Source organism: Genypterus blacodes, unplaced genomic scaffold (assembly GCF_046128005.1).
Source record: "Genypterus blacodes isolate CSIRO-AG114 ecotype Tasmania unplaced genomic scaffold, CSIRO-AGI_Gbla_v1 ptg000044l_1, whole genome shotgun sequence".
Classification (NCBI taxonomy): Eukaryota; Metazoa; Chordata; class Actinopteri; order Ophidiiformes; family Ophidiidae; genus Genypterus; species Genypterus blacodes.
The window spans coordinates 4,310,827-4,335,740 of NW_027466857.1; the positions used below are offsets into that span (position 1 = coordinate 4,310,827).

General features: G+C 42.0%; 1 protein-coding gene across 2 annotated transcripts in view; it reads left to right on the forward strand.

Moving 5' to 3' along the window:
• The first annotated feature begins 606 nt into the window (after positions 1-606).
• LOC142999350 (teneurin-3) overlaps positions 607-24,914 on the forward strand; it is a 126,284-nt gene continuing 101,976 nt past the window's right edge. Inside the window, exons 1-3 of one of the 2 annotated variants that reach the window (XM_076148847.1) lie at positions 607-740; positions 12,224-12,699; positions 14,492-14,767. In XM_076148847.1, the coding sequence (XP_076004962.1) occupies positions 12,429-12,699; positions 14,492-14,767 (547 nt within the window). In that variant the 5' untranslated portion in view covers positions 607-740; positions 12,224-12,428. Of the gene's footprint in view, positions 741-1,092; positions 1,261-12,223; positions 12,700-14,491; positions 14,768-24,914 lie in introns of those variants that run through there. The other variant, XM_076148846.1, reaches the window with a different exon arrangement.

Sequence of the window (24,914 nt, forward strand, 5' to 3'; positions counted from 1 at the left end):
TGGACAGGTTTTTTTTTTGTTGAACTTCTCAATTCCACTACAGATGGTTAATGGAGCACAACAATATGAATCAGGCTTATATGATAGCTCATCTTGAGACAGATTTTAAATTGAACACTTTGCCATTTACGTGTTTATCTAACAGTTTAATTAACAGCTTGAATGACCCTTAGCTGCTTGTCTTCCTTGGAAATAACACATTTATTTACAGGAATCTTCCCCTTTCCTTCTCTTTCCTTTTGTCAGAGTGAATGGGAGACAGTGCAGATAAGAGCCTCGGCCAATTATATGAGCTTGCAGCCGCCTGCACAGGTGAGCTTCATGAACAGGCAGGCAGAGAAAGAGAAAGACAGGCAGGTGAGATGAAAGGCTCGGTGCTGTGGAGAAAACGGGAAATTTACCGAATAATATTGCTATTGTTATACTTTAATTTGAATAAAACAGCAACTTTGTAGGTAAAATCCATTCTCCCGTGCTGTCATGTGTTTGGTGTTATTTTTTTTGGTGCGTTAATGGTATTGATTTAGTTGTTATTATGAGCCGTTTTCCTGACGCTCCCTACCTAGAGGTCATAGTTGAGCTTCGTCTTTCTTCAGGCCTGTGATTTCATCGGCGCTGATAGGCAGACGAGAGGCGATGCTGTGCGGAGCGGCGGGATGCGCATTTTATCAGCTGACAAGTGCGTATCGGACCTAAAAGAGCAGCTGGAGCGGCTGCCGATCCTCTGCGTCCTCGTATAAGTGAGTGAGTTTCCATTCCTCCCCGTATCCTGTGTGTGCACTTGCCGGGAGTCGTTGAAGCGCAACTGTGTTACCTTGTGAAAAAGCGGACGGCTGCATTGTGGTGGAACCAGTGACCGGCAGATCCAAAGGAGCGGGGTGCGGGGGGGGGGGGGGAAGAGACACTGGAGACACCGGGGACACGCATCTCCATCCTGTGACACGTTGTTTTCCGCCTTTCCGAAGCTTCAAGCTCTCCGACCGCGACGATCCTCCGGAGACGACTCAGCTGCTCAACGCCGAGTGTGCCCACGCTTTCCGGGAGCTTCTTAAGAAGATCTCCGCGGGTGGGGAGGAGGAGGAGGAGGGGGGGGAGGTGAGAGGAGTTGAATCTTTGAAGAAGCCTTACCGGTTGCCAAATTGCACACACACGGCTCTTGCCGAACGGACATCGTGGCGCACGCTGCCCGCTTACTGTCTGCAAGTTTGGGACTATAAGCGCACCGCTGTAAGTTTAAGACCGACTCGAAGCCCCGAGCAGGTAAGATGATCAAGCCTGCTGGGTTTATATTATTTTACCGATATCGCTTGTTTTTAACGTGACTTCAACATATGACAGGCTCGGTGCTCTTTGTTTAATAACAGTGCGCAGTTTTGCTCCGTCGGCGCTCTAGTAAAACCCACAGTCCTTCAAAAATGTAGATCCGAGACCTCTGGGGGACTCGACACCCCCTCTTTTTTCCATCGATATTTTAATATAATGAATCATACTTTGATCGTTTCCTTGTGGATTTATAGCTGAACTACTCCCTCGGTGAGTGCAAGTAAGGGAGCAGATGATGTAGCGTTGTACTCCTGACCGCTTTCTTTAAGTTCAAACATTTAAAAAAAAAAATCAAACGCACCCGCTCAAGTGCCTCCTAACGTTGTTTCAATCCCGCGCTGTCAAACATTGTGTGAGTCATAACAGAGGAAATGTCATAAATCAGATGAATGAACACGTCTTGTTCTTTTGCCGTTACATTAAATCCAATCTTTTTTATCCCAGTGATGACAATAAGTGCATATCTCTCTCCCAGTCAGTCTCACCCTGGGGTCCCCCTCTGGAGCCCTGACCGGGGGCTGACACTGTGGGATGGCTTGGCTCCCAAAAAAAAAAAAAAGTTAATTCATCTGCACATAAAAATGCATTATATAAAAAAGCTGAACACCTCAATCAAAGTGGCACAGGAGTAACCCATTTAATCCACTGCCTACCAGTAATTCAACCGCCGCTGACACTAAACTTGGGACAAATTTCAGCCTCAGGTGGATGAGGTGGAGAAACTATATCAGGAGTCCTGAATTAATGTGCAGGAGGCCTCCAGGATGGCTGCGTGGCAGGCAGAGGGACTCGCAGCCTGTTGGAAGGACAGAAAGGAGGCTGGAACTTTGCAGGGCTGTATTTTCTGCATTAGGAGAAAAGGATTGGTTGCCTGACAACCATCAAATGAATATGCGATATGTAATTTCATGGGTTGCGTTGTGTTTTGATTTTGTTGTCAGAAGCAGCAGGACGGAGTGCTGCTATTTAACTAAAAGCTTTGGACACCAGCTTGGTTTACTTCCGTCTTTATCTCGAGTCTCGTAACATGGTGGCTTGACTCGGCTCTTGGCGCGAGCGGGAGAGAAATGATCTGATCCCAATGTCACATGGATTAAGCTGTACACAATCTGCAAACACACTCATCCGAGTTCACATGATAGCCTAGAAGGAAAAGTACATCCGTCCAGATGAATTGATTTTTGGGCTGTTGTCCTGAGTGCTTTTGAGGAACTGCAGCAGTTGAGGCCATTTTGTGTCTCTGGCAATGCCTGGAATAGTAAAGTATTAAAGATTTTTTCTACACCTCTGCCTTCAGAGGTGGATCATGCCATCGCCAGCGCCTCATGCTACCTTGAAAATAATATAGTGGTAAAAATGACTTTTATTCACCGGGTGAAACAGAATTATCAATAAAACTGGCTTTGCTGTTAAATTTGGAGCGGCAGATGCTTTGATAAATTTAGTTTTGAGGTGATGGATATTGTTTTTAGAATCTAAATAGTTCCAAACTACTGGAATAACAGGACTGTTTTCACCGTGCCACCCTATAATGGCATTACAAAGACATTTCTTGGGTGATATGTGTTGTTGTGGCGTCTCCTCTTAACGCGGACACAACTAGTATTATCTTTTGCTTTGTATCGACGTATCCCACAAGACAGGACTGATGTTTTGCTTGTTCCCTGCCTGTGACTGACTGCTACAGGCTCATGGCAAATGAATTTTGACAAGTCCATTGTGTAAAAATATCTCTGGCTGAGAAGAGTACCAACATTGTTTTGCACGCTGTAGTGAAAAGCAATAACCTAGGTGTCGTGGATACAATATGCCATATTATACCTGCTAAGTATTCCACTCACCACACTTCTAGTACTGAGACATTTACTGCTGTGACCTGGTATCACAGCTTTATCCAAATGCCTGAGCTTCAAACTTTATTGGCCTTTAATCCCTCTAATCAAAGCAGGTGACTACAATTTCTGATGCTGCCAGGAGCAGCAAATTCTCGTGGTGATTTCGCGATGCTGGAAGCTTAAACTCCTAATTAATTCGGGAAATATTAAGAAAAAAATGTGAGCACAACACTGCCACTCCATATTCACATCAATAAGTAATTTCCTCTTTCATTATTCCTAGGATGAATTTAATATTACTGTTGATGAGAACAGCCTCCTGGTCCGAACACAGTTTTCTAGATTGTTAATAACCAATCAAGATCTGCTCTCTCCACAAAGATCAAAACGGATGTGGGGGGGTTAACATGCAATACTACTCTCCATATCTCACCTTATTACTTGTGAATGCAGCCAGTTGCGTAAAGGATGACCTTATGAATTATAGCATTTGATACGGCAAACATGGCCGAGTTGCCTGTTTCAACACATCAGAGCAAACACGTGAAGGTTAATGCAGCCTGACAAACTACCCTCAGTTCCCTGGGCTCGGCGGATTGGTTCCATGTCATATTTACTTTACATAATTGCTGCCCTCTAATCTGTTACTATTAACACACTGTCTGCTTGGCTGTTGTCTGCAGCAGCACTCTTTCACCTGAGGATGTCCCGACTCCTCTCTCCCGTGAGAATGGGCAGACATCATGATGTATAGTTCTCAAATTACTTTAGGAATATTATTAAAAAAAAAACACAACAGGATTTCATGCTTTGCATATTTGTGTGATGGACGGGTCCCCGGCGATTTCATTAACAAGCAGGAGGATTTCGAGTAACGGCGCCATAATGTGGCAGTTGCAGTAAAGTTTACTCTGGCAAAAACATGTTTTTCCTGCAACTTGCCAAATTAATACTGAAAGTCACCCTAGGATTTGGAGGAAGATTGCATGCTCTTGAAATGTGCTTAGGGAAGGGATATTAAGTGACAGCACTTGATGCATTACCACTGTGGTCGTTAACTACATTGTAGGCTGCTTGAGAGAAACAACATCATGGTGAAGATGCGAGCTGTGTTGGGACTCAGTCTGGGGTCAGGTTGTGTTTGAAGCAAATCTCTAAACGCACCAGATTGTATAGTTTTCAGGTAGTACATGCTTTATTGAATTAAAATAAAGATGCTTAACAGATACATGACACAAGTAATTGCTTAGGATGTAAATGGAGTTTTATATTAACCTACGTTGCATTTTCCGTCTCAAATATCTGCTCTGTGTCATATGATATCTGCTATTGCATTTTGATTGGAGAAGCAACAGAGCCGTGTTCCCAGGGGAGCAGCTGCTGTACGTGCATGGCTGTTGACGACTTGCTGAATGACCTAATGTATTCTGGGTAACATCGATGCATTTCTTGGGTTGAGTGTTCATGGGTGCATTTGATTTAAAAAGAGCCTGTGTCTCATTTGCCCACGAAATGGAATACATATTTTTGCCAGTTATGAGCGACTTAAAAGCCGCAAAATCTGAAATTTTAGCATGACATTTTTGATTTGTTTCTAACACTTTCTGCCGTTTTGGCCAAAGCAGGCCGAGATGAAAGCTACCTGCGATTATCCACAGGACGCTTTCCTGCTGGCACGAATGTCGGAGCAGCACTGCTCACACTGTTGTAACCTACAGATTAACATTTATGGCTCAGCATGCTTTTGTGGACTTTCTGGGTCAAGACCAAGTAGTGAGATTGAGGAGTGGTTCTGACTTTGTAACAGTAGAGCTCTCCCTGAGAGCTACAGACTAAGCCCAGCAGGGAGAGACAAACCAAGTGGATTTAGTCCTGTCGTAAAGAGAACAAAATCGAAAGGAATTGCGCTCTCTGCTAGTGAAAATCACTCTGAATTACTACCTGTGCAGTATTTGTCACAAATTTGCAGATGACACATTTCTTTCGTATTGAACATAATGTTTGCCCCATTCTAATTGATTTGGGCTTTCATCATCATTATGTATACAAATATATATATATATATATATATATATATACAGGTATATATTTATGTGTATATACAAATATATGTAGCTATGGTTAAATAAATGTGTTCTATATTTGATGTGCCTCTGTGGTGCTCTGACTTGCCAAATTCTACAGACAGATTTTTTTATGATTTCCTATATATACATAGAGCAAACGTATAGCGAATGAGAATAGTTTAGCCTGCCAGGGGCCCTCAGGTCAAGTCTATTGTGGCCCTTGGACAGCCCAGTGGGAAGTTGGGCGTCAGCTACGCTTGTCGATGAAGGTGCTTGACGGCTTCAATAATTCAGTTGACGTGACCTTGGTGATGCTGGTGGGTGACGGAAGAGCGATGATGGAGCCTGGTCAGAAGCGCCGGTTCACATGGGATGCCAGTCAGCAACACTAGATCTGCCTTTTCATTGTCAGCAGGGTGAGGTAGAGAAATATTGAATATCAGACTATTGAAGAGTGTACAACCAATGCCTTCATCTCACAGTGAAGGTATACAGGTCAGCAATCTTTGACTTCCAGTGGAGAGTGGTGTGCCGTTCGCCTCAGAGTAGATTCCCAAGTTTCTCTCCTTGAAGCAGAGAAACCCGCGCGAAGTTGGTGAATTTTGAGATTGATGTTTCTTTAATAAGGCCCGCAGTCTCTCAGTATTCTGATAGTGTGCTATCATGACCTACATACTCCTTAAAATGCTGACAACCAGAGAATAAAAACCCTCTAGTTTCTTTATTTATTTTGCGGCTCTTGTGGCATCGTACAAGTAAAGAGAAAATACACCGCATATATTATTCGCTGTTAAAGTGCAAAAATCGTTGCCCTTGTACATTTCTGTTGCCTTTTAATTTCATTAACCGAGTGCGTATATTGATGTAACAATTATGTAAATGTGCAACAGAAGGCCAAAGCCTTTATCTGGTCAGACTTGGACATTTTTCAGCAATCACAGCAGCACAGCAGCATTACTCCATATCATCCACAGATGTCTGTTTATAAGATTGCCGTCTAGTCTCCATCTCCAGCACATGCTAAAAAGAGGCAGGGCTAGTCTGTTGTAAAATCATGTGAGATGCATTTAAATGACATCCAATGTCAGCACTTTAGAATATCTCCCTGTGTTTGAATATCAATCTGCTCTGCGCGTTTGCACGCATCTGGCATTTCAAATATAGTTTGCACAGTGATTTTCAACCATCTCCGTGCACGCTGTTGACAGTCTACTTTAGTGCTATAATAATGTTTCTAGGTTAAGATGTCCAGATAGACCGCTGAGCTACAGCGATACTTGATTGACGATTTATAATTAAAAAGGAGCCGCTGTTGACTTAAACGAGTAAGATACCGGCTGTGTTTTTTCAAGATCATTTAAGGTCTCCAAATCCATTTTCTTTTGTTTACAAGATATGCTGCGGACAGATATGATTTGAGTTGTATTCCTTCAATCATCCTCTGGTGTTTTGATTGCATTGTAGCTTCATTACAATGCAGCTGCAGTATCGCTGCAATTTAATTAAGCTCACTAACAATGGGTCGATCATGGATTTTGTCCATGAATTTTCACCGGCCTGCCGAGTTAGATTTTTATATTTGCACACCACAGAAGTCTATTCATTATGAGTAAGCATTAGATGACAACTGTTGACAGCGTCTTGCAGAGTTCTCAATTAAAGAAACGCTAGTGATCATCGCTACTTCCTTTTATCCCTTGTGGCGATACCAATTTCAGAGAATGGCAAACTGTGGCCCATCCAGTTAAGACCGTCTGTCTGGGGTAATTGAGTTGGTGATATGGAAGGGAGGCGGGTGGAGTAGCCTTGGATACAGATGAGCGTAGGTTGGATAAGCCTGTATCTATGAATACATTGACTTACATGCTATTACCATGTGCGATCGTGAGTGATACCACAGAAGAAACATTATAAAATCCTACTTTTGTTATATTCTAGTCCATACCTAGCAATTACTTTAAAAAAAGGAGAAAAAGAATTTGCTGTGCTTGCGAATCCCCCATTAAAGATTCAATGAATATATAACTTGCGCTGTCACCGGTGAAGGGTTATTTGGGGGACTTGTAAACATCCCTGCTCAGCTTATTATGTTGTATCCCAGTCCTGGCACATGTCATATTTTCTTATTTTCTTAATTCAGACAAAAGTCGCACAATAAAATGGCTGGGATTAGTTGTTGGCTGCTGTGATTAACCAGTGACAGGCCAGAAAAGTAAAAACCAAGACGAAACGTAGGACTGCAGGTTAACCTGGCTTTTGGGTGATTTGTCTTCATCCTTTAAACAGCGTTGTCTACCAAATGTGCTTTAACGATGAGGGATGAAGCGTCAAGCCTCATGTGCAAGGAATAATCTGAAGTGGCTGTGTCTGGGATTTGCATCACTTTATTCCACTTGTGCATACTCTGCCTCACGCAAGGCAACAAGAAACCTGCCATAAAGCACGATTTCATCATCCTTCCTCAAAGTCTCACTCAGTTTACTAACCTCATCTGTCACCGCGTATGGTAAGGATACAGCTGCCACCGAAATCTAATTGCGGGGGGGAAATGCTGTCGTGGTTTTTGATTGCACTTTTTTTTCTTCCCCTTAAATCTCTCTTTTATCTTGTATTCTCTCATAGAAACTGATTTTATATGTTAAATGATTTGTAAATACAAAGTGATGTACATACACAGATCAGCCAGAACTCTAAAGCCTCCTGCCTCGGGCCCCCTCGTGCTGCCAAAACAGCTCTGACCCGTCGAGGCATGAACTCCACAAGACCTCTGAAGGTGTCCTGTGGTATCTGGCACCCAGATTTTAGCAGCAGATCCTTTAAGTCCGGTTGGCCATCTATGGATCGGACTTGTTTTTCCAGCACTTCCCATAGATTCTTGATCGGTAACGGTTCACTTGTTGTCCTCCTTTGGACCACTTTGGGTAGGTACCGACTACTGCATACCAGTGTCATCGCAGAAGACCCTCTTGTCAGTGTCGCTCTGATCCTTAAGTTTGCCTATTTCACCTGCTTCCAATGACTTCAAGAACTGACTGTTTACTTGCTGCCTAATATATACAACTGGTGCCTTTGGAACGAGATGATCAATGTTTTTTTCACCTCAATGGTTTTAATGTTGTGGTTGGTCAGTCAGGGCTAAATAAGGCCAAAACTGGAAAAGCTTCAGCGGAGGGGTTTCTTTATAGCCCTGAAAAAGTTCCTCTGAAAATGAAACTCTCTGCTACCTGATTATCTGCAGTTCTACAGCTTTTCTTCAGTAAAGGAATTAACCATAGAGCCTTGATAAAGACTGAACACAAATGGGTTCAGATGGCATCCAGAATTCACAGTCTGTGCAATGTGTCGCAGACAAACACTTCTGTGTCTCTAAAATCACTGGAGTTGAGGGGGAAACAGGCAGCATCTGATGGAACATTGCCCTGGTTCTCCCTCTCCCCTTCTCCGTGTGCCAGGAGGCACGAAAAAGAAGAATCGAAAAAGAGAAACTGAAAGAGGAGAGGGAGAGGGAAGCGTCAAGGAGGAAAGGGAGAGAGAGAGAGAGAGAGAGTCGACAAGATGAATTATGCAAAGCTGTCAGAGGCGGCTATTGTTGGAGGTGCTGGCTGTGTTAAAGGGAGCCAGCCCTGATCTCCACCAGCTCCATCAACCACTCACACCACTCCCCATGGCTGAGTGCCGTCTGATCTCTGCTCCGGCAAATGGCCAACAACAAGATGAGGGGGGAAGGACCAGGCCACTTGGTTGACAGGTGGATTGTCTTGGAGGGACAGAGCAGCGCGGACAAGTACACTCTTTATTGCGGTTATTTACAGAGGTCACCGACAGGGAGCTCTGAGCTGATGTGTGAGGCAGCACCCTACGGAAATATAATTACTGTACAAAGCCCGAGTGAAGAGTTGCCATTTCAGCATCCTGGACAACGGCGGCCACTTGCGTTAAGTCAAATGCTTTGTGTGGTGGAGGCAGGAGTGAGTGTCGGCTCATTTTAAGCTCATCATTGTTTATTGAGATGACTTTATACAAATGTGGAATTGGCACTGAGAGATCTCAGAAGGTTGTTCTCCCTTTGCCCATTCCTTCAATATCACAAGCTTGGAAGTGTAAAAAAATTCTTCTTCTTAGTCTGTGATTTCGGCAATGTTGAATTTGCTTTTTAACACTTTTTATACAATTCTAATTTATTTCAATGTTTCTTAGAATGTTGGGCCATTCCATCCAAATACCAATCTTAAGGCATAAAAAAATGCTTTTTTTGAATAAGATACTCTATGTCGGACATGAAAGAAGTAAATCTCTCTTAGATCCTTGAAATCTCCCCAACTGTCCTGAAGAGCCAATTGAGCTGGACACGTTTCTTCGTAGCATATTATACAGATGGTTTATGGTTTATGCTTCAAAGAAGTACAGAGGTGTAGGACAGTGCAAAGTGTCGGGGGTACTGTATTCAACTGGCATGGGACTCGTTTGGACTTGTGTATGGCTGCGCTGCGTACATCATGAACTTGTCTTTCTCCCTGCCTCACTGGCCATCCAAAGGACCTCTGGGTGACACTAATTTTGCAGTGTCGACTGTTCCACTGAGCGGTCACGGGTGACTGACTGTCCTGATTCGACTGCTTTATCAGAGGTAACCGCGAGTGTAGAACCAAGCGATACTGTAAAGGTATAAAGGAACATGAATTTACGCAAGAATATTTGATATTGCTTCAATCCTCCAGGCAGATCTTCACCGTTGCCATTTTTACCATCAGATGTGTAGAATTCATTAGAGTAAAGGCAGCCTTTTGTTCTTCTCTCTGTAAAGTGGTCTAATTTATGCTGTAGTCAAAAACTTTCTCAAGTTAAAGCTCGGGAAACCAACATCAAGAACCTCTGTGACCTTTTGTATATAGTATATGCTACTGTGAACGACTGTAGTCTCTAATAGTGTCCCCATGTGCTACGCCTGTCTACATTCAGGACACTTTGATGAGCTATGAATAAGATGGTGTCCACCGAGTAAAGAGGGAATGTTTGTACAGGGACACGCCTGGACACTCCAGGGTTTGTAGCTTGATTAGGACACAAATCTAATTCCACCTATAGTGGTGGCTGGATGGCTCAGTGGATGGGACTTGTAGCGTGTTCCGTTACCAGACTGTGAATCTCTTTACAAGTCCATAAAGGAGAGAGGGGATCGTAATCAGGGAGGCTTCTGGGCGTGTCTGCTTGCTCTCATCCTGTACATTAATCCGCCAATCTGGACGGATGTGAAGATTTTTTTTTTTAAACCGATGAGATGTGAGCGTGTTGTCCTGTGGCGCCGTAAAAAGAAGTGTGCGAAACCGCTTGTGTGTGTTGCGGTGTGTGGATGTGTTGGGAGGAGAGCATCAGGGTTACAAGAGAGTGTGTCTCTGATTGCATCTCACCCCATCGGGGGAACCGAGTGATATCCAGCAACACTGAGGGGAATGGAAAAAAAAACTTGAAGAGGTCTGTAACGGCACACAATTTTCATTATCTCTGCATCCTCTAGTCCATGCTCTCCCACTTCTGTTTTTGGGAAGTCTCCTCGGAATCTCTGCTGTCTCACACTCACCAGTACGCTATCCTGGCATCACTGGAAGGTTTTGATGCTCAAAGTGAAGCGAAGTAGATCTCATTTGGGGAAAGAAGACGTCTGCTACTTTAGTCTTACAGCTCAGCCAAGAGAGAAATGAAAGTATGGTGTGTGGCGCGTGTGTGTGTGTGTGTGTGTGTGTGTGTGTTGGGAGGCAGTGGAAAATGGCTGGTAATAAACACTTGTGACACACCAGGGCTCCCATCCACATTCCGCTTGGGGGTTTTTGTGGATTAGTCACCGTCTCACTTCATCTGCCTTGTCCAAGTTTTGTAGCAGTGTATCCACCTGATTTATTCTTTGAATTTTCGGCAAGTTAAAAAATTAAACTTTCTACTGTTTTTGTTATTAAAGTACATTAATGTTCCCGAAGACAGGTAATACACTTGGGCCAAAATAAGTGTTTGCCAAATACTGGGTCAGTGCATTCAGAATCTAGGTTAGGAGTCATGGTGGGTAATGGGCACCGTGTGACATTAAGCTGTTGTGTGGTGTTGCTCAGCTTTCATACAGTAGAAAAGTGAAAATAATATTTTTTTCCTCTCATCTCTCTCATTATTAGTTCTATTTTAGGGCAAAATCAGGGATCGTATTGCTGCAATTATTCAGATGCAGTGGGTAAGAGTTATTCTGCATTATATACAGTTTAAATTACAAACTGGAGCATGTTAACATGTCGGAGAGCCATCATGATGAGTGGTGTATTGATTTCCCTGTCAAAGAGACATTTTTACCTGGTGGGGGGATATTTTATTACCTCTGCCAAGGAGGTTGTGTTTTCAGCTGGCTCGCTCGCATAGCTGTGAACCAATTTTTGACGAAAATTGGGAGCATGGGACAGGAAGGAAACCAGCAAACTTTGGCAGATCCTGGAATTACTTCCAGCTATTATAGTCTTATACATTTTATTACACGCCTATACAACTTTCTTAATAGAAAAAATGTCAAATTGCATGTTGACCATAATCACATAAATAAATCTCTTCCAGGTATAAAAAGACACATTTTGTCAAGGCTTGTTCGGCCCTGGTGGAGGTATGTGCCTTAATGAGCACCCTCGCAGTTTGATCATATGGATCATGAAATCCTCCTAGAAAAAATCCTGGATAAACAACTTCCCCTGAGTAATCAGGTGTTTCCTGCAAAAGGGCATCATTGTTAATCAACATGAGTGAATCTGATTTCAAAGATGAAAACAAAGGAGGGAAAAAAGTAGTCTTCCTTTTAAGAGGGGATTCATGTATGGCAAAGGGGTCACGGGTGATGTTTCAAGGTTGGGTGGGGCGGTAGTGGTGGGGGCAGGGTAGCGAGAAGGGGATAAGTGTGAGCTTTTGAAGATGAAGCAGACGGATTAGTGTTATCTGAGCTCCTTGTTTCCTTTCCTCTCTCTCTTTCACCAGGTAGAGTGGGTGGAAGGCCGAATGGAACGACTGAAGTGAACGACAGACGGATGGAGGTTTAGAAGAACGGAGAGGGATTGGGGAAATTGGAACAGGACTGGAATCGCAACCTGAGCGGAAGAGGAGAGGAAGAAATTATCCAGTGTGTAGTGTGGGGGGAGCGTCGTCGGAGGGACAGGAGTTGGATACCCAGCATGCAGGCAGCATGGAACGAGTGAGGGAGCAGAGGCCTTTCTGCTCGCTGTCCAAGAGCCAGAGAGACAGGGAGAGAAATTTCGAGAGGGAGAAGGATCGAGAACGCCGTTACACCGCCTCCTCATCTGATCGGGAGGAGGGAGCCTGCCGTGTGCCCACACAGAAGTCCTACAGTTCAAGTGAGACGCTCCAGGCCTTTGACCATGACCCTTCACGGATGCTTTTTGGAGGCCGAGTCAAGGAGATGGTCCACAAGGAGACTGTGGAGTACAGCAGGCCAGGTTAGAAAGAGCAAATCTTTGGTTTAATCATTTGCATGTGGGGGTATTGCAACTGTCTGAATGTGTTTATGGCGAAGCATGATGGAGGGAAAAATCTTTTATATTAATTTACTAACATCTTAGGAAACCTCATTTTGGAGTTTTACCTCTCCAAAAGTGCAGAGGAAAAACTCATTACCATATTCCTTCCAGAATTATATTCTACAATTTGAAAGATTTAAGTGAACACAGCAAATGTATTCGTCATCATTCGCTTACTGAAAAAACAGCAAGTCAATATGGATGCAGGGATTTTGCTGTTTGTTGTTAAATAAATTCTCCCAAATTGGCAGAAGTAAAAAGTGCAAACCACTATCCCTGCATCCGAGTTTCTTCAATATTGTCAAACAGAATTAACCAACAGAGCAAAGCCATGGAGTTTAACGTAGTGAGAAACAATGACATAAAAAATGTCCACGTCCTGCACTATGTTAAAATAATAAGGCAAAATACTCAGTAAATAACTTTTTTCCTTCAATTAGCTGTTAGAAAGCACTCCAATTTCTGTAATTAAAAACTCGGAGTGGTTTGTTCTATTTTATGGGACTCAGTCGGCTCATAAGATTGCAATTAGAAAATCTATCCATAACTCCCTTAGATTTTCTTGGTGCTAATTGGTGCCTATTTTTAGGATTAATGGGATTATGATGAAGCTTTTGGTGAGAATGGCTGTTTTCTTTATTCCTTTCAACAGCAGAGCATTTACTGTTAATGACTGCTCCTTACGTCACCACAGACAGAGAGTCGCTTTTGAGTTTATTTCTAGGGGGGAAACAGGAACCCTTCGGGAAGCAGGTGGATTAGTTGGGATCTATTTTCTCTAACGTTTTATCACTGTCAGATGTTTGTCTCAAGGTTTACAGGGAAAGTGGCACATTGAAGATATCTTCCCAGCAAATTTTTGCAAACCTTGAAGCAAAATATTAGTAACATTGCAGTAGCTGTGAGAAATGCTTTGAGATGAGGGGAGGAGGAGGAGGAAGACGAAGGCTTTGTCATTATATTTTCACACATTGGAATTCGTTCTCTGCATGTCACCCATTTGTAAGGAGCAATGTGCAGATGTTGTATTTATCTTACATTTAATGCACATTTTAACTACAATTCGTATCGTTTTCAGCAGAATAATTTTCAGTCATAATATTTGCAAAGGGGCTGCTTGCATCACACTGCAGAGGAGGATGAGAAAGATGTGACTTTTTGCAGTAACAAGTGAAACATGAATGTCAAAACATGAATATGCTTGTTTTTTGTATACTTTTCTTTGCATTCAAAATATGCAATAATTTCATTTGCTTAGAGATCACTGTGTTTTGAAGACATAGCAGGAAATACTTTTAATCAAATTGTTGTAAATGACTTCTAGTGTCTTAACTTGTTCTGTGTATAGGGAAAGCAAATGTATGTAAATGAGTCATTGTAAAAAATGTTTTTTTTTTTAACCTATAAATGACTTGTACGCAACATATAATATTTTCTTAGATTTTTCATAGAGATGTAGATAAACACGCCTACATTGATATTTTGTTATTTGACACTGAGCAATCCTAAAAATGTCACTCTGTCAGTAAAGATACAGAATACAGTTTAATCTGATCAATTATTTGATATGATATGTTTGGGAGGATTGTTGTTACTTGTTCTGGCTGTAATTTGAGGAAAGGAGCCTTCCACATAACCTTTTTTTCTTTTCTTAAACCGTGTTGTTGCCTTGGATTGTTAATCATTACAACTCAACTGGTGCCGTTCACAGGGCAGACGTTTTCGCTGAGGCAACTCGGGTTCTGTGAGCCGTCCACGCGTAGAGGCTTGGCTCTCTGCCCTGAACCGGGCCTCTCCCACCCGCTCAGCAGCTACTCCAGAGGACCGGTCGCTACGGAGAACCATGAGCCCGTATCACCGGAACGTACCATGGCCCTATGGGGGACGGGTGCAAAGTCTGGGCAAAATTCATGCCTCTCCAGCCGTTCTAACTCGGCGCTCACCCTCACTGACACGGAAATGGACAATAAATCGGACAATGAGTTGGGTGAGTAGGCCACACTTTTCATTCTTTTGTCTGGAAATGCTGATTTGTTTGAGGCGCATGCTTTCATCATTTTTCAAAGGGAAAATCACTATGTTGAAAAGCAGCAGTGGGCTGCATTATGCTTGATTCCGGGGGAAAAGCTGTGATTGGTGGAAGTGAGTGGAAGCGCGATTGGTGGGAGTGGTGTCTGGTGAGGCATTTGCAGCTGCCTTTCTTTGGATCAAAGGCGTGATTCCTCACCGCATGCAGAAAAGAATGTGGCCTTCCGACAGAGCACTTGCTTGTCACCTGGTGCTCTCCATAGGATGGACAAGAGTTTGATAAAGTTTCCCCATAGGCGAGCATATAATCAAAGATAGCTTTGTGTGCCACAGTCTGAGATTTTGCTTAGAAATTGTGCAGTGGTTGGCTGGGCACGCACAATGGCTGATTAAATGGGCGCAATGGTTTGAAGTGCAAATGCGATCACACTGGAAACCTGAAATGGAGGATTGAGGTTCTCTATTGAAGAGAGCAAATCTTTCCTGCATCAAATGGAGGCAATGCATAGAAGATTACATATCGGTGTTGTTTTCTTCTCTTTCCTTTTTTTGCCATCACGTCCAGAAAAACTAATTTACAGTTTTGGAAAACCATTTGTGTGCTAGAACATTCTGCCACGACTGATTTTTAAGTGTGTTTTTCACAACAAAAGTATTATTACTTCTCTCCCCCCAGCACTGTACTCCGCTGTGTGACAGATGCTTTTTAGTAAAGCTTTGAAATTGACTTCTTCTTTGAAAATTGACTTCTTCTTTGAATTAGACTTCTTCTTCTTCAAGGAAACGTTCCTCTCCTTGTTCATCTTTCATCATAATATTTATCTCTGGTGTCAGCCATCACCATTACAACACGTGTAAAATTCTAATTATTTTAAGAAGCCAAGTGACAGGCAGTTAAGATAATTATGGCTGATTACACTTTCCTGCCCAGAACATAAAGGAGAGAAAAAAAGGAAAATATCTTGCGTCCATGTGCTATTAGTTTTGATTCTGAAAACATTGGCTGCAGTCTGACATTTGAGACAAGTCATTTCTGGAATGGCTGTATTCATCATAGGGTGCTTGTCTCCGGCGGGGTGGAGCTGAGTAATTCTTTTACCTTTTCAAAATGTCATCAGAATTCAGATTGATATATTTATACACTGGAGAGCTGCTAAAAGCTCAGCCTAACCACAGAGGTGCCGGTAAACATGACCCTGACCTCCTCAGGACCCGTATTTATTGCCCCACAAGACACGTACGAAACCGGATCACCTGCCTCTTTTCCATTGTTCAAGGAAACAGTGTCTTTGCTTCAAAGGCTTCTCAGTTGTGCTTTGATTCCACCTCTTCAAATGCACACACACACACACACACACACACACACACACACACACACACACACACACACACACACACACACACACACACACACACACACACACACACACACACACACACACACACACACACACACACACACACACACACACACACACAGAGTCAAGGAACCCCTGCTGATTGACTCTAGGTAGTACAACCTCTTACTTTCTCCTCCAACCCATTATCTGCATTATTTGTAAGTTATAAAGAGATGTTGTTCTTTCTCCCAGATTCCAGATGCAAGTTACATTCTCAGCAAACATCCACCATATAATTTCTTAAACATGCTTGGAACAATCTGCAGAAAGAATGTTGGTGTTGTAATCTAAGGCAGCTTTTGTTAAACTGTTTTTGGACTTGGAAGTCCATTTTTATCATGTGGATTTCGACTCTAACAAAGAAAAAAAAAAAAAGTCCCCACTGTTCCACCTCCATAGATCTTGGTCTCTTTTTTGTCAGGAGGCATTGTGCTTTTGACTTTCACTATTTAATGAAGCAGCTGAGAGAAATGACCCATCCAAAGGTTTCCATCAACTGAATATGCATGCAGAAGCTCCGACAAGGGGCCGTTCAGCCCCACTTATTCATAAATGAACTCAATATTTCATACTAATTCGCTCTGTTCTACAGAGTGTGACACAGACAAGTACCAAAGCCTCAGCACGTTCACCTGCACGATCCAAGAGAAGGAACATATATAACTAAACATGAAGCTGCTGTGCCTGTTATGTACATTTGGCCCTTTAAAATGGTCCAACGAATGCAGAAACACACAAAGAACTACAGCATTTGTTTCTGCATAATGTATCTGATGCATCACATCCAGTGTCTCTGGAATAGAGACGACCCCCCTTGCTTTGACAACCAAGAATGCAGATTGAGATTATTTGATGCATTTTTTTTACCTTTATTCTATTCTTCGAAAGCACGGCCCCTTATTGTACTTAGGTTCTCTGTATTAAAATACTGAAGCCCCTTTTTTTTCTATGAAACATTTGTTTCACTTTACAAACTTTACTCGAATTTTCCTAAATTACCCTGACAATCAGCGTGTCAGACAATTGAAGATTAGATTTAAATGATTTTTTTATGTATTTAACATGAGTTTTAAAAAGACAATGTAGGGTTAAGAAATCACCATTTCTGCACACAAAATGTGAAATCTGCTAAGCATACATTAATTTAAGATTTATGACATTCCTGCAGTTATGATGAAATTCTTTGAAAAGCAAACATATTGATTAAAGCATCTGTTGGTTCTACCTCCTAAGCCTTTCTTAAATACCTCAACAGAACACGGCATTCCTTTGTATTTATCTCTATACTTCATTTAAAAATTATCATGTTTATCACTCATTAATTTCCCACAGCTTGCATCCTGAGATGAAATTTGAAAATTAATCAATTAATAAATAAATAAAATCTATTGTGCTCCTCCATGCGTGCACACACACACACACACACACACACACACACACACACACACACACACACACACACACACACACACACACACACACACACACACACAGAGTCTATATCATGTTACATCAGCATAGTGTTGAAACTTTCTGTCTGAGGAGGGGAGTGTAAGTCTGTAACTCTTCCATAAGTGGCACTCTGATAAATAGAAATGTTTGCACTCAGCAGTTAAAATGACACAAGGGAGCATCGGACGGTTCACATTAAGTTAAATTCATGAAGTTATTGCAAAAGCCGCAAATTTTAAACGAATGTGGACTGCTAAAGACGAGGGGAAAATGCTTTAAATCCCCATTACCTCAGCAATACACACAAAAACATTCACATGGGATAATGAAATGTGTTGATCTCTGTGGCAAAGACAATCGAGCTTTCACAGCGTGTCACATTATAATAAGTACATCCCAAAGCCTTTCCCGTATAGACTTCACTAATGGACAGGAAAGAAAAGAAAGCTTTGCAAAAACAAATTTTAGATGAAACCACCACAAGCCTCACAAACATGTAATTAGTATTGAACATCTTGAACAATAAATGTTAGATTTGTGCATATTAAAAAGCGGAATCTGTGTGCATGTGCATGAGACATCTGTTAGTATCAGTGTTGTGTAGACAAGCAGTTGTCCAAACCATCCATTGTGGGAAAATCGAATGAATTGATGTAATGAAAGGGATTAGATCATAAGAGTGACCATGCACCATCTGCTCTGTGCCGGCACATATTTTAGTTGCAAAAATACAACCAACAAAACTCTTAATTTCTTACTACATTGCATATCTAACAATGATTGATCTCTCCAATTTCCCAAAATTTATTGGATCACTGTTGGAACTATGAATACTGTGTGTGAGGCAAAGTGCTTTTTTGTTCGCTAGATATATTTTGTAAATGTGTGTCCTGGCTTTGTGCGATTTTGAAATCGGTGTCAAATCAGTGTTGGTCTCCATTCTACAATTACCAGGTCCTTCCGATTGCACATTTTAATGTATTAATATTAAAGTATTAGGCTTTTAGGTCCGGCTGTTATAATAATAAAGGTGCTGTGCATTGATAAGTGAACACACCGACAGAAACAGATTTTTCCCTACCCTAATGTTGACTATGCTAGATTCAGAATCAATATTCTGCCCTCATAAAACATGAATGACTGCACGAAACAGAAACATAGCATGGCCCAGTTGAGTTGTATTCCTAATAGGGTGTGAAAAAGCCTGTGCTGACTTGTTAGGTGCAGCAGCTACAGTGCCGCAGCACCTTTATGACACTTCTCCCAGGCTATATTAACCATCACACATGGGGTTACTGCTCAGTGGGAGTGGCTAGATGTGAGCTTGACCCCTGATTTTCCACGACGGCACAGTCACAGTGAAGCCTGTCATCCTTTTGTGAAAGAAGCCTCGCCTGCTCTGGTCTTCACCTTCTGTCCAAAAAGCATAAATCTGTCAGGAAGGAAGGCCACTGTAGATGAACTGCTGTATTGCATCTTATGTGAGGCTGTGGCTTTACTGCCATGTTCATGTAGGGGCTGTTAAGAAGATGGTGGATCACAAACTGAGCCTTATATACATACATACATGCATGCTTACATACATACAGCCAGCCAGTCAGACATAGCTGCGTTACACTGAAGTGCAGCTCACTGATTCATTGTGGGAAAAGTGCTGGCAAAAGGTTAATTAAATCAGTGGAGGAGTCGCGTCAAAGTGTGCCGTCGCACAGCAAGCACCAAAGGCTTTTTGGGTGGGTGTATGAGAGCGTATCAGACACCTTTTGAACACATATTTCCATGTGTGTCTACTCATGTTCTTTCACCCTGCTCCTCTACATCCCCTGCTCCGTTTCACATGCACATCTCACTTTGTTTTTCACACTGTCTCTCTAAGATTAGAACACGAAACGAACGTGCAGACATTTAAACACATCAGCACCAGCTAAACACACACATGCGCACCCATGCTGGACGTCATGCTGACAAAGGTGCCACGCCATCTGTCACACTCCTGCCTTTGATCTGCGCCTTCTAGTGTGACAGCGGAATCTGTGCCTATTTTATTGCGGCCGACAGAAATTCTCCTTTTAGCACTTTCATAATTCAATATGACACGAGCTGACCACAAAAAGAATAAGTAACGCTACAGATCCTTTGGTCAAAGGAGCTGACCATCTGTGATGCTACTGAAACAACACTCCTGAAAACATTTTCATCATTTATTAATAAGGGCAAGAAAGGCGTCTGGGCTTTATCTCTTGCCTCATCAAAAGTGGAGGCGAGCTTTGATTGCCATCATTTATTGTCATCACTTCCTAAGTTAAGTGCTCACATTGTGTTTGGGGTGACGAGGGATGAGCGCAGCGGTGGTGATGTGCCAAGGTGTCGTCGCAGGTGTTGTGCTCATCAATCTTGTGCAAATGTTTCTATTCTGGGTGAGTTTTAGAATTCCTCACGGGATTCAGATGCATTGTTTTGCGAAGTGGTCAACAATTTACCATTTTTATGCCTCAAAGCCATCAGTTACATGGTGAGTGAGTCTTTCTGTGAAGCATATCTGCTAGACACAGTCTTGTGAACTCAACATGGAGTTTATTGCTGTATAAATTTCCATATTAATTTTTGAAAAACAGATTTTGTTGAAACGTTTATCTCTTTCACGCTGTAAGATACAGACTTCATGTTGATATCATCCAAGTGAAGAAGCAGATGTTGATATATAAATTTTTCTAATAAATGCTTCGATGATGTATACGTTTTCCTGTCTATTTCACACACTGCCAAGATATGATGTATTGGCCTTATGGGGCTTTGCGTGGACCAAACATGGGCGCCCCCATATTTGCTTCCAATGCACAGTTTAGATATGGAAAGGAAAATCGCTGCGCTTTCATTGTCTTTTGTAGCGTTTTTGAAGATTGATGAGGGTACGACGGCTGACAGGAAGTGGCGTGAAGGAGCTGACAGGACATTTCAGGATATAGTAGAGAACCACCGTCCTTTAGTAGGTAAACCCCTTTTATTATCCGGTGAATGTTGACAGATCCTTCCTGTTGGTGGTCAGCCAGGACTTGCTGAAGCGTGGCTTTGAGAGTTCTCCACAGTGTAGCAGTATCACATTCATGAAACTTAGCACCAACACAAAAGCGAAGCCGTTTGTCGGTGACTGTGAAGATATCCAACAGAAAAAAAGATCTTGGTGACGTCAAGATCCTGTGATCGTACACGAGCCGCATGCTCTTGATGATTTGTGTGACTTTGTGTTCATTTAGCAGCAAGATCTTCAATTCAATCAGGGGAATGGCAAAAGTATAGTGCATATTGACGCCGCAAGTGCTTCAGAATATACTTAGTTATGCTGATTATTTGAGGATTACTTGATGCTGCTCAAGTGCCAAATGTAATTTTGTGTAGTGTATACTTTGCATACTCGGCAAGTCAAATCTTGACAACCCTTGTCAGGTGTGGGTTAATCTTTAGGGTTGTGTTTATGCTTTGGCTAATGTCAGGATTAGTTTGCAGAAACAGGACTAACGGGCAAACAAGTCTCTTCCGCTCACCCTATTTTGCAAAGCGTTTCTTGAGAACATTAACCTGGCCCGTTGTTGTCTTACGCTAATTACTTCTGTGTTCCAGAGTGCAGGCCATGCCATTACGATTAGGAATTATTCTGCATTTGTCAATTACGAGGGCCACCATTTGCTTTCCTCAAGAGAATAAGGCTCATTTCATTTCATCATGCAGGCTAATTGAGTGATTGTATTACCATGCGACACGGAAATGGTCAGGAAGCTGTTTGCAACTCTATGAATACCAATGGATGAGGTGAGAATCAGCGCGTTGGTCGAGGTGTGTTGCTCGCGACTCCTCAGCAGGTTACACGACTGTTTTTCCAAAGCAAGAGACCCTTATTTAATCCTTTATGATTGGGTTCTATTATTTATTATTCCTGCTAATTGGGTGTCGCAGATTCAGCGAGTGAAGCTCACCCTCCACTGCTCAGACAACACAATGTGAGATGTTATTTAGGACAGAGAGGCCGAGTTTGAGGACAGTAAGGATGTGGTATCTTGATGTGTTTTAGTTTCATATTGGCTGAAATAGATTCTCTCTCCTCTCCCGGAGTGCCGCCGGGTCCTCAACGTTCTCCCCGGGCCAGCACCAATCCACCAATCCATTTGGTTTCATGTCGTGTTTCTTTTACGAGCTCCTTTCTTTTCCCCTATCGAGGGACAAAGGAATATTTGTTATATCTATTGTCATGGTGCTGTGGCTTTGACCTTTTGCGCTCCACAGTATTGGATGTTGGCAATCAAAAAGTTGGAAGTCAAGGTGATTCTCCTGTTTTACTCTTTGGAAGTCTCCTGGTTGTGCATTGTGGTTGTGAATTCGGCGATTTGCAGATTCTATCCGAAAGTCCGAACTGCTGTAAGCAAGCTGAAAGCAAAACGGGTATAAAAATGAGCTATTTGGTTTCGCAGCAGATTCCACAGTGCGGCTGTTGCTGCGGTCGTTATCCATCTCGTCAGTGCACTTATAACACTAAAGTGAACTCATAAACCTTAAACCTTAACATATTGAGCAGCCCAATTAACTTGTCAAGTATGAGGGAAATGTGTGCAAAAAGCGTATTAATTTTGCTCAGCTGTTCAGATTTTTCCCTTTTGACATACACAATTAAAAGCACATTCCAAGTGCAAATCACTTCATTGGATCCTTTCATTGGCTTTGGAAATATCCGCCTGAGTCTTTTATGTACTGGAATAAATGTTGGATGAAAAGGCATCAACTTCAGTCAGTGTTACTGCGCGATTTCATCATGCCAACTTTCCGTTCCGACTCAAACAATGCGGGGTAGCGCCACATGAAAGGAACCGCGCTTGTGTTTTTGTTTTATCGTTAAAAATAATAGGTAAGGTTTTCCTGCTTTAACAAGTAGAATCATGTAGACCTGATTCCACCCAGGATAAACAGAATATACCCTGTGGTGTTCTGCATCTTGAACATACAGAGGTTTCTTGAGGGCATTTGCAAATTTATTTTTAAGAAACCTCAATGCTATGTGTAGAAATATATATCCAATTCTTTATGTGCATGCAGTGTATTTATTTACTTGGTTTATACGCTTATTTAAAAATGATTTAAGTATTTTATATTTCAGTCGATATTTACGTTGAGAGTGAGCTAGAGGCTGCAATGAATCATAACCAAAGCAAACATAAAATATACAATTTTGATCCTATCTCGCTGTCAACAACCTAAAATTATAATCTATATTTTTGGTGGTTTTGGCCTCAGGTTTATGTATCTTATTTGCTGTACAATATTTTTCCTCAGTGGGGAAAAGTATTGATCGGATTTTTTGTTGTGGAACAGACCTTCCATAGCAGTGTGTACCCTTGCCTTGTAGATAAAAATGCAATTACCACTGGCATAAAATCAGCTATAAATGCTGTAATATAGGCTTATTACTGACATGGCCATGAAGATTAGTTTGATAATCACAAGACATTAATATTTGTAATGAACTCTCTGATCTTTCAGTGCGCGCTCGAGCCGATACGGACACGGACATGTGGCCTTCGCTCAATGTCATTGTTGTATCCGTAATGTCTGCAGTGAACTAAATGGAATAAAAGCGTAAATTAAACTCATCGTTGTTGAGACACGCACCAAACGTTTGCTGCTTTCCTCCCTGGAGTGCGAGTACTGGATCACTTTGCTGTTCCGAAGCTGATGTTGTGTGGCGATATTAGATATAAACCAAATGTCGGCCCCCCTAAAATTTCTAAGTATGTTATCCAGGCTTAAAATAGTTAACGCGGGAGAGAGAAATGGATCAGTATTCCTCAGTAGGACATTTTTTTCAGGACATTTTTGCTTTATCTGCTAAAGGACACTCTATGGCCATGTAGAATGACTTTAAGGGCTGATTGGAAAAGAGGGTGATGGCACAGAGAAATGTAGAAAAACACACACACACACACTGCAACACCGCCACACACTTTCGTTCCTTAAGGGAGAAAGGTCACTATCCAGAGGAGGAAATGGTGAGCCATTGCTATGATTGATCACATGGCAAGGTCCAGAGAGGACGCAGTGTCACTTTCATTGTCAAACTCATTATAGCACGGGAGAAGATTCCCCTCTCCTGCTCTCATGTCCTTTCTCCTCACCACTCATGTGAAGAAACCCTCCCGCTGCATACCGAGATGAGCTCCGAGTCAGGCACATTGACAGGGAAAGTGAAATATGCTGAACACACACAATATTTTCAGTTCCTCGACTATATATCCTATAGTGGGTGAATGCATAATTCTGCAAGAGGGGAAGAGCATCTGAAAAATGCGAGACCCAAAAAGCGTGTAATGCAGTAAGGCAGGTGGTTTTTCACTGGGAATACTGGCAAATATTCACATTCAACTTACACAGACGACACCGAAGAAAACTGTCTGATCAATTGAAAAGAGAACAAAATATATACGTCTAATAGCCAAAGACAGCATGGAAGAGGTTTTGAAGGATATTCTGCTCCTGATTAAAAATGAATGGTATCAGAATACATAAAGCATTCTGGCCAAGTGCCCAGAGCAAAGCATCCTGAAACTGTGGTCACTTCAGAGGCAGGGAAAGGCATTAGGTATCCGCGCTATGAAGGGATGCTCAAGTAACAGACTGTTCTCAGTTCAATTCATCTAATCACCAATGCAAACCTAAGCACTTTGCAGATATAGATTTGAGGCCAACGACTGATATTGTATACCCTGTAAACTGATTCTTGCTCAAAGAAAGAAAACATATTCTCTTGTAAAAGGTTCCCTTCTTTGTATCCTGCTTTGACCTATCCGAGTCGTGCCTTTTATCTTGGTTGCACACAACCCAACACCAACAAACAGAACATGAAACAGAATCCTTAATTGAGTTGGGAGAATCTTATTTCCACCCAAAATGCATGTCTTTATATTACAAACCAGCCCTGAAATAGCCATGATAGTGGTTTGCATAATAAAATTACTGATGAATTAGAATGGAGCTTACATATATTTTACTCTTCTCATCTTACGTTATATTAGTCTTTTGAGATTTGAGAATATCTGATTGGATTAGGGGTATTTTAACAACCAGACTAATTGTTATGCAAATATTTGTTGGTAAAATAAGACTTACTATAATGACAAATTGTGTTACGTCTGTTATTACGATCATGTTCCCCCTCGAGACAGACTGGTGAATACAAAAAGTTGCTGTTGCTGCGGTGTTGCCATCTTTAGA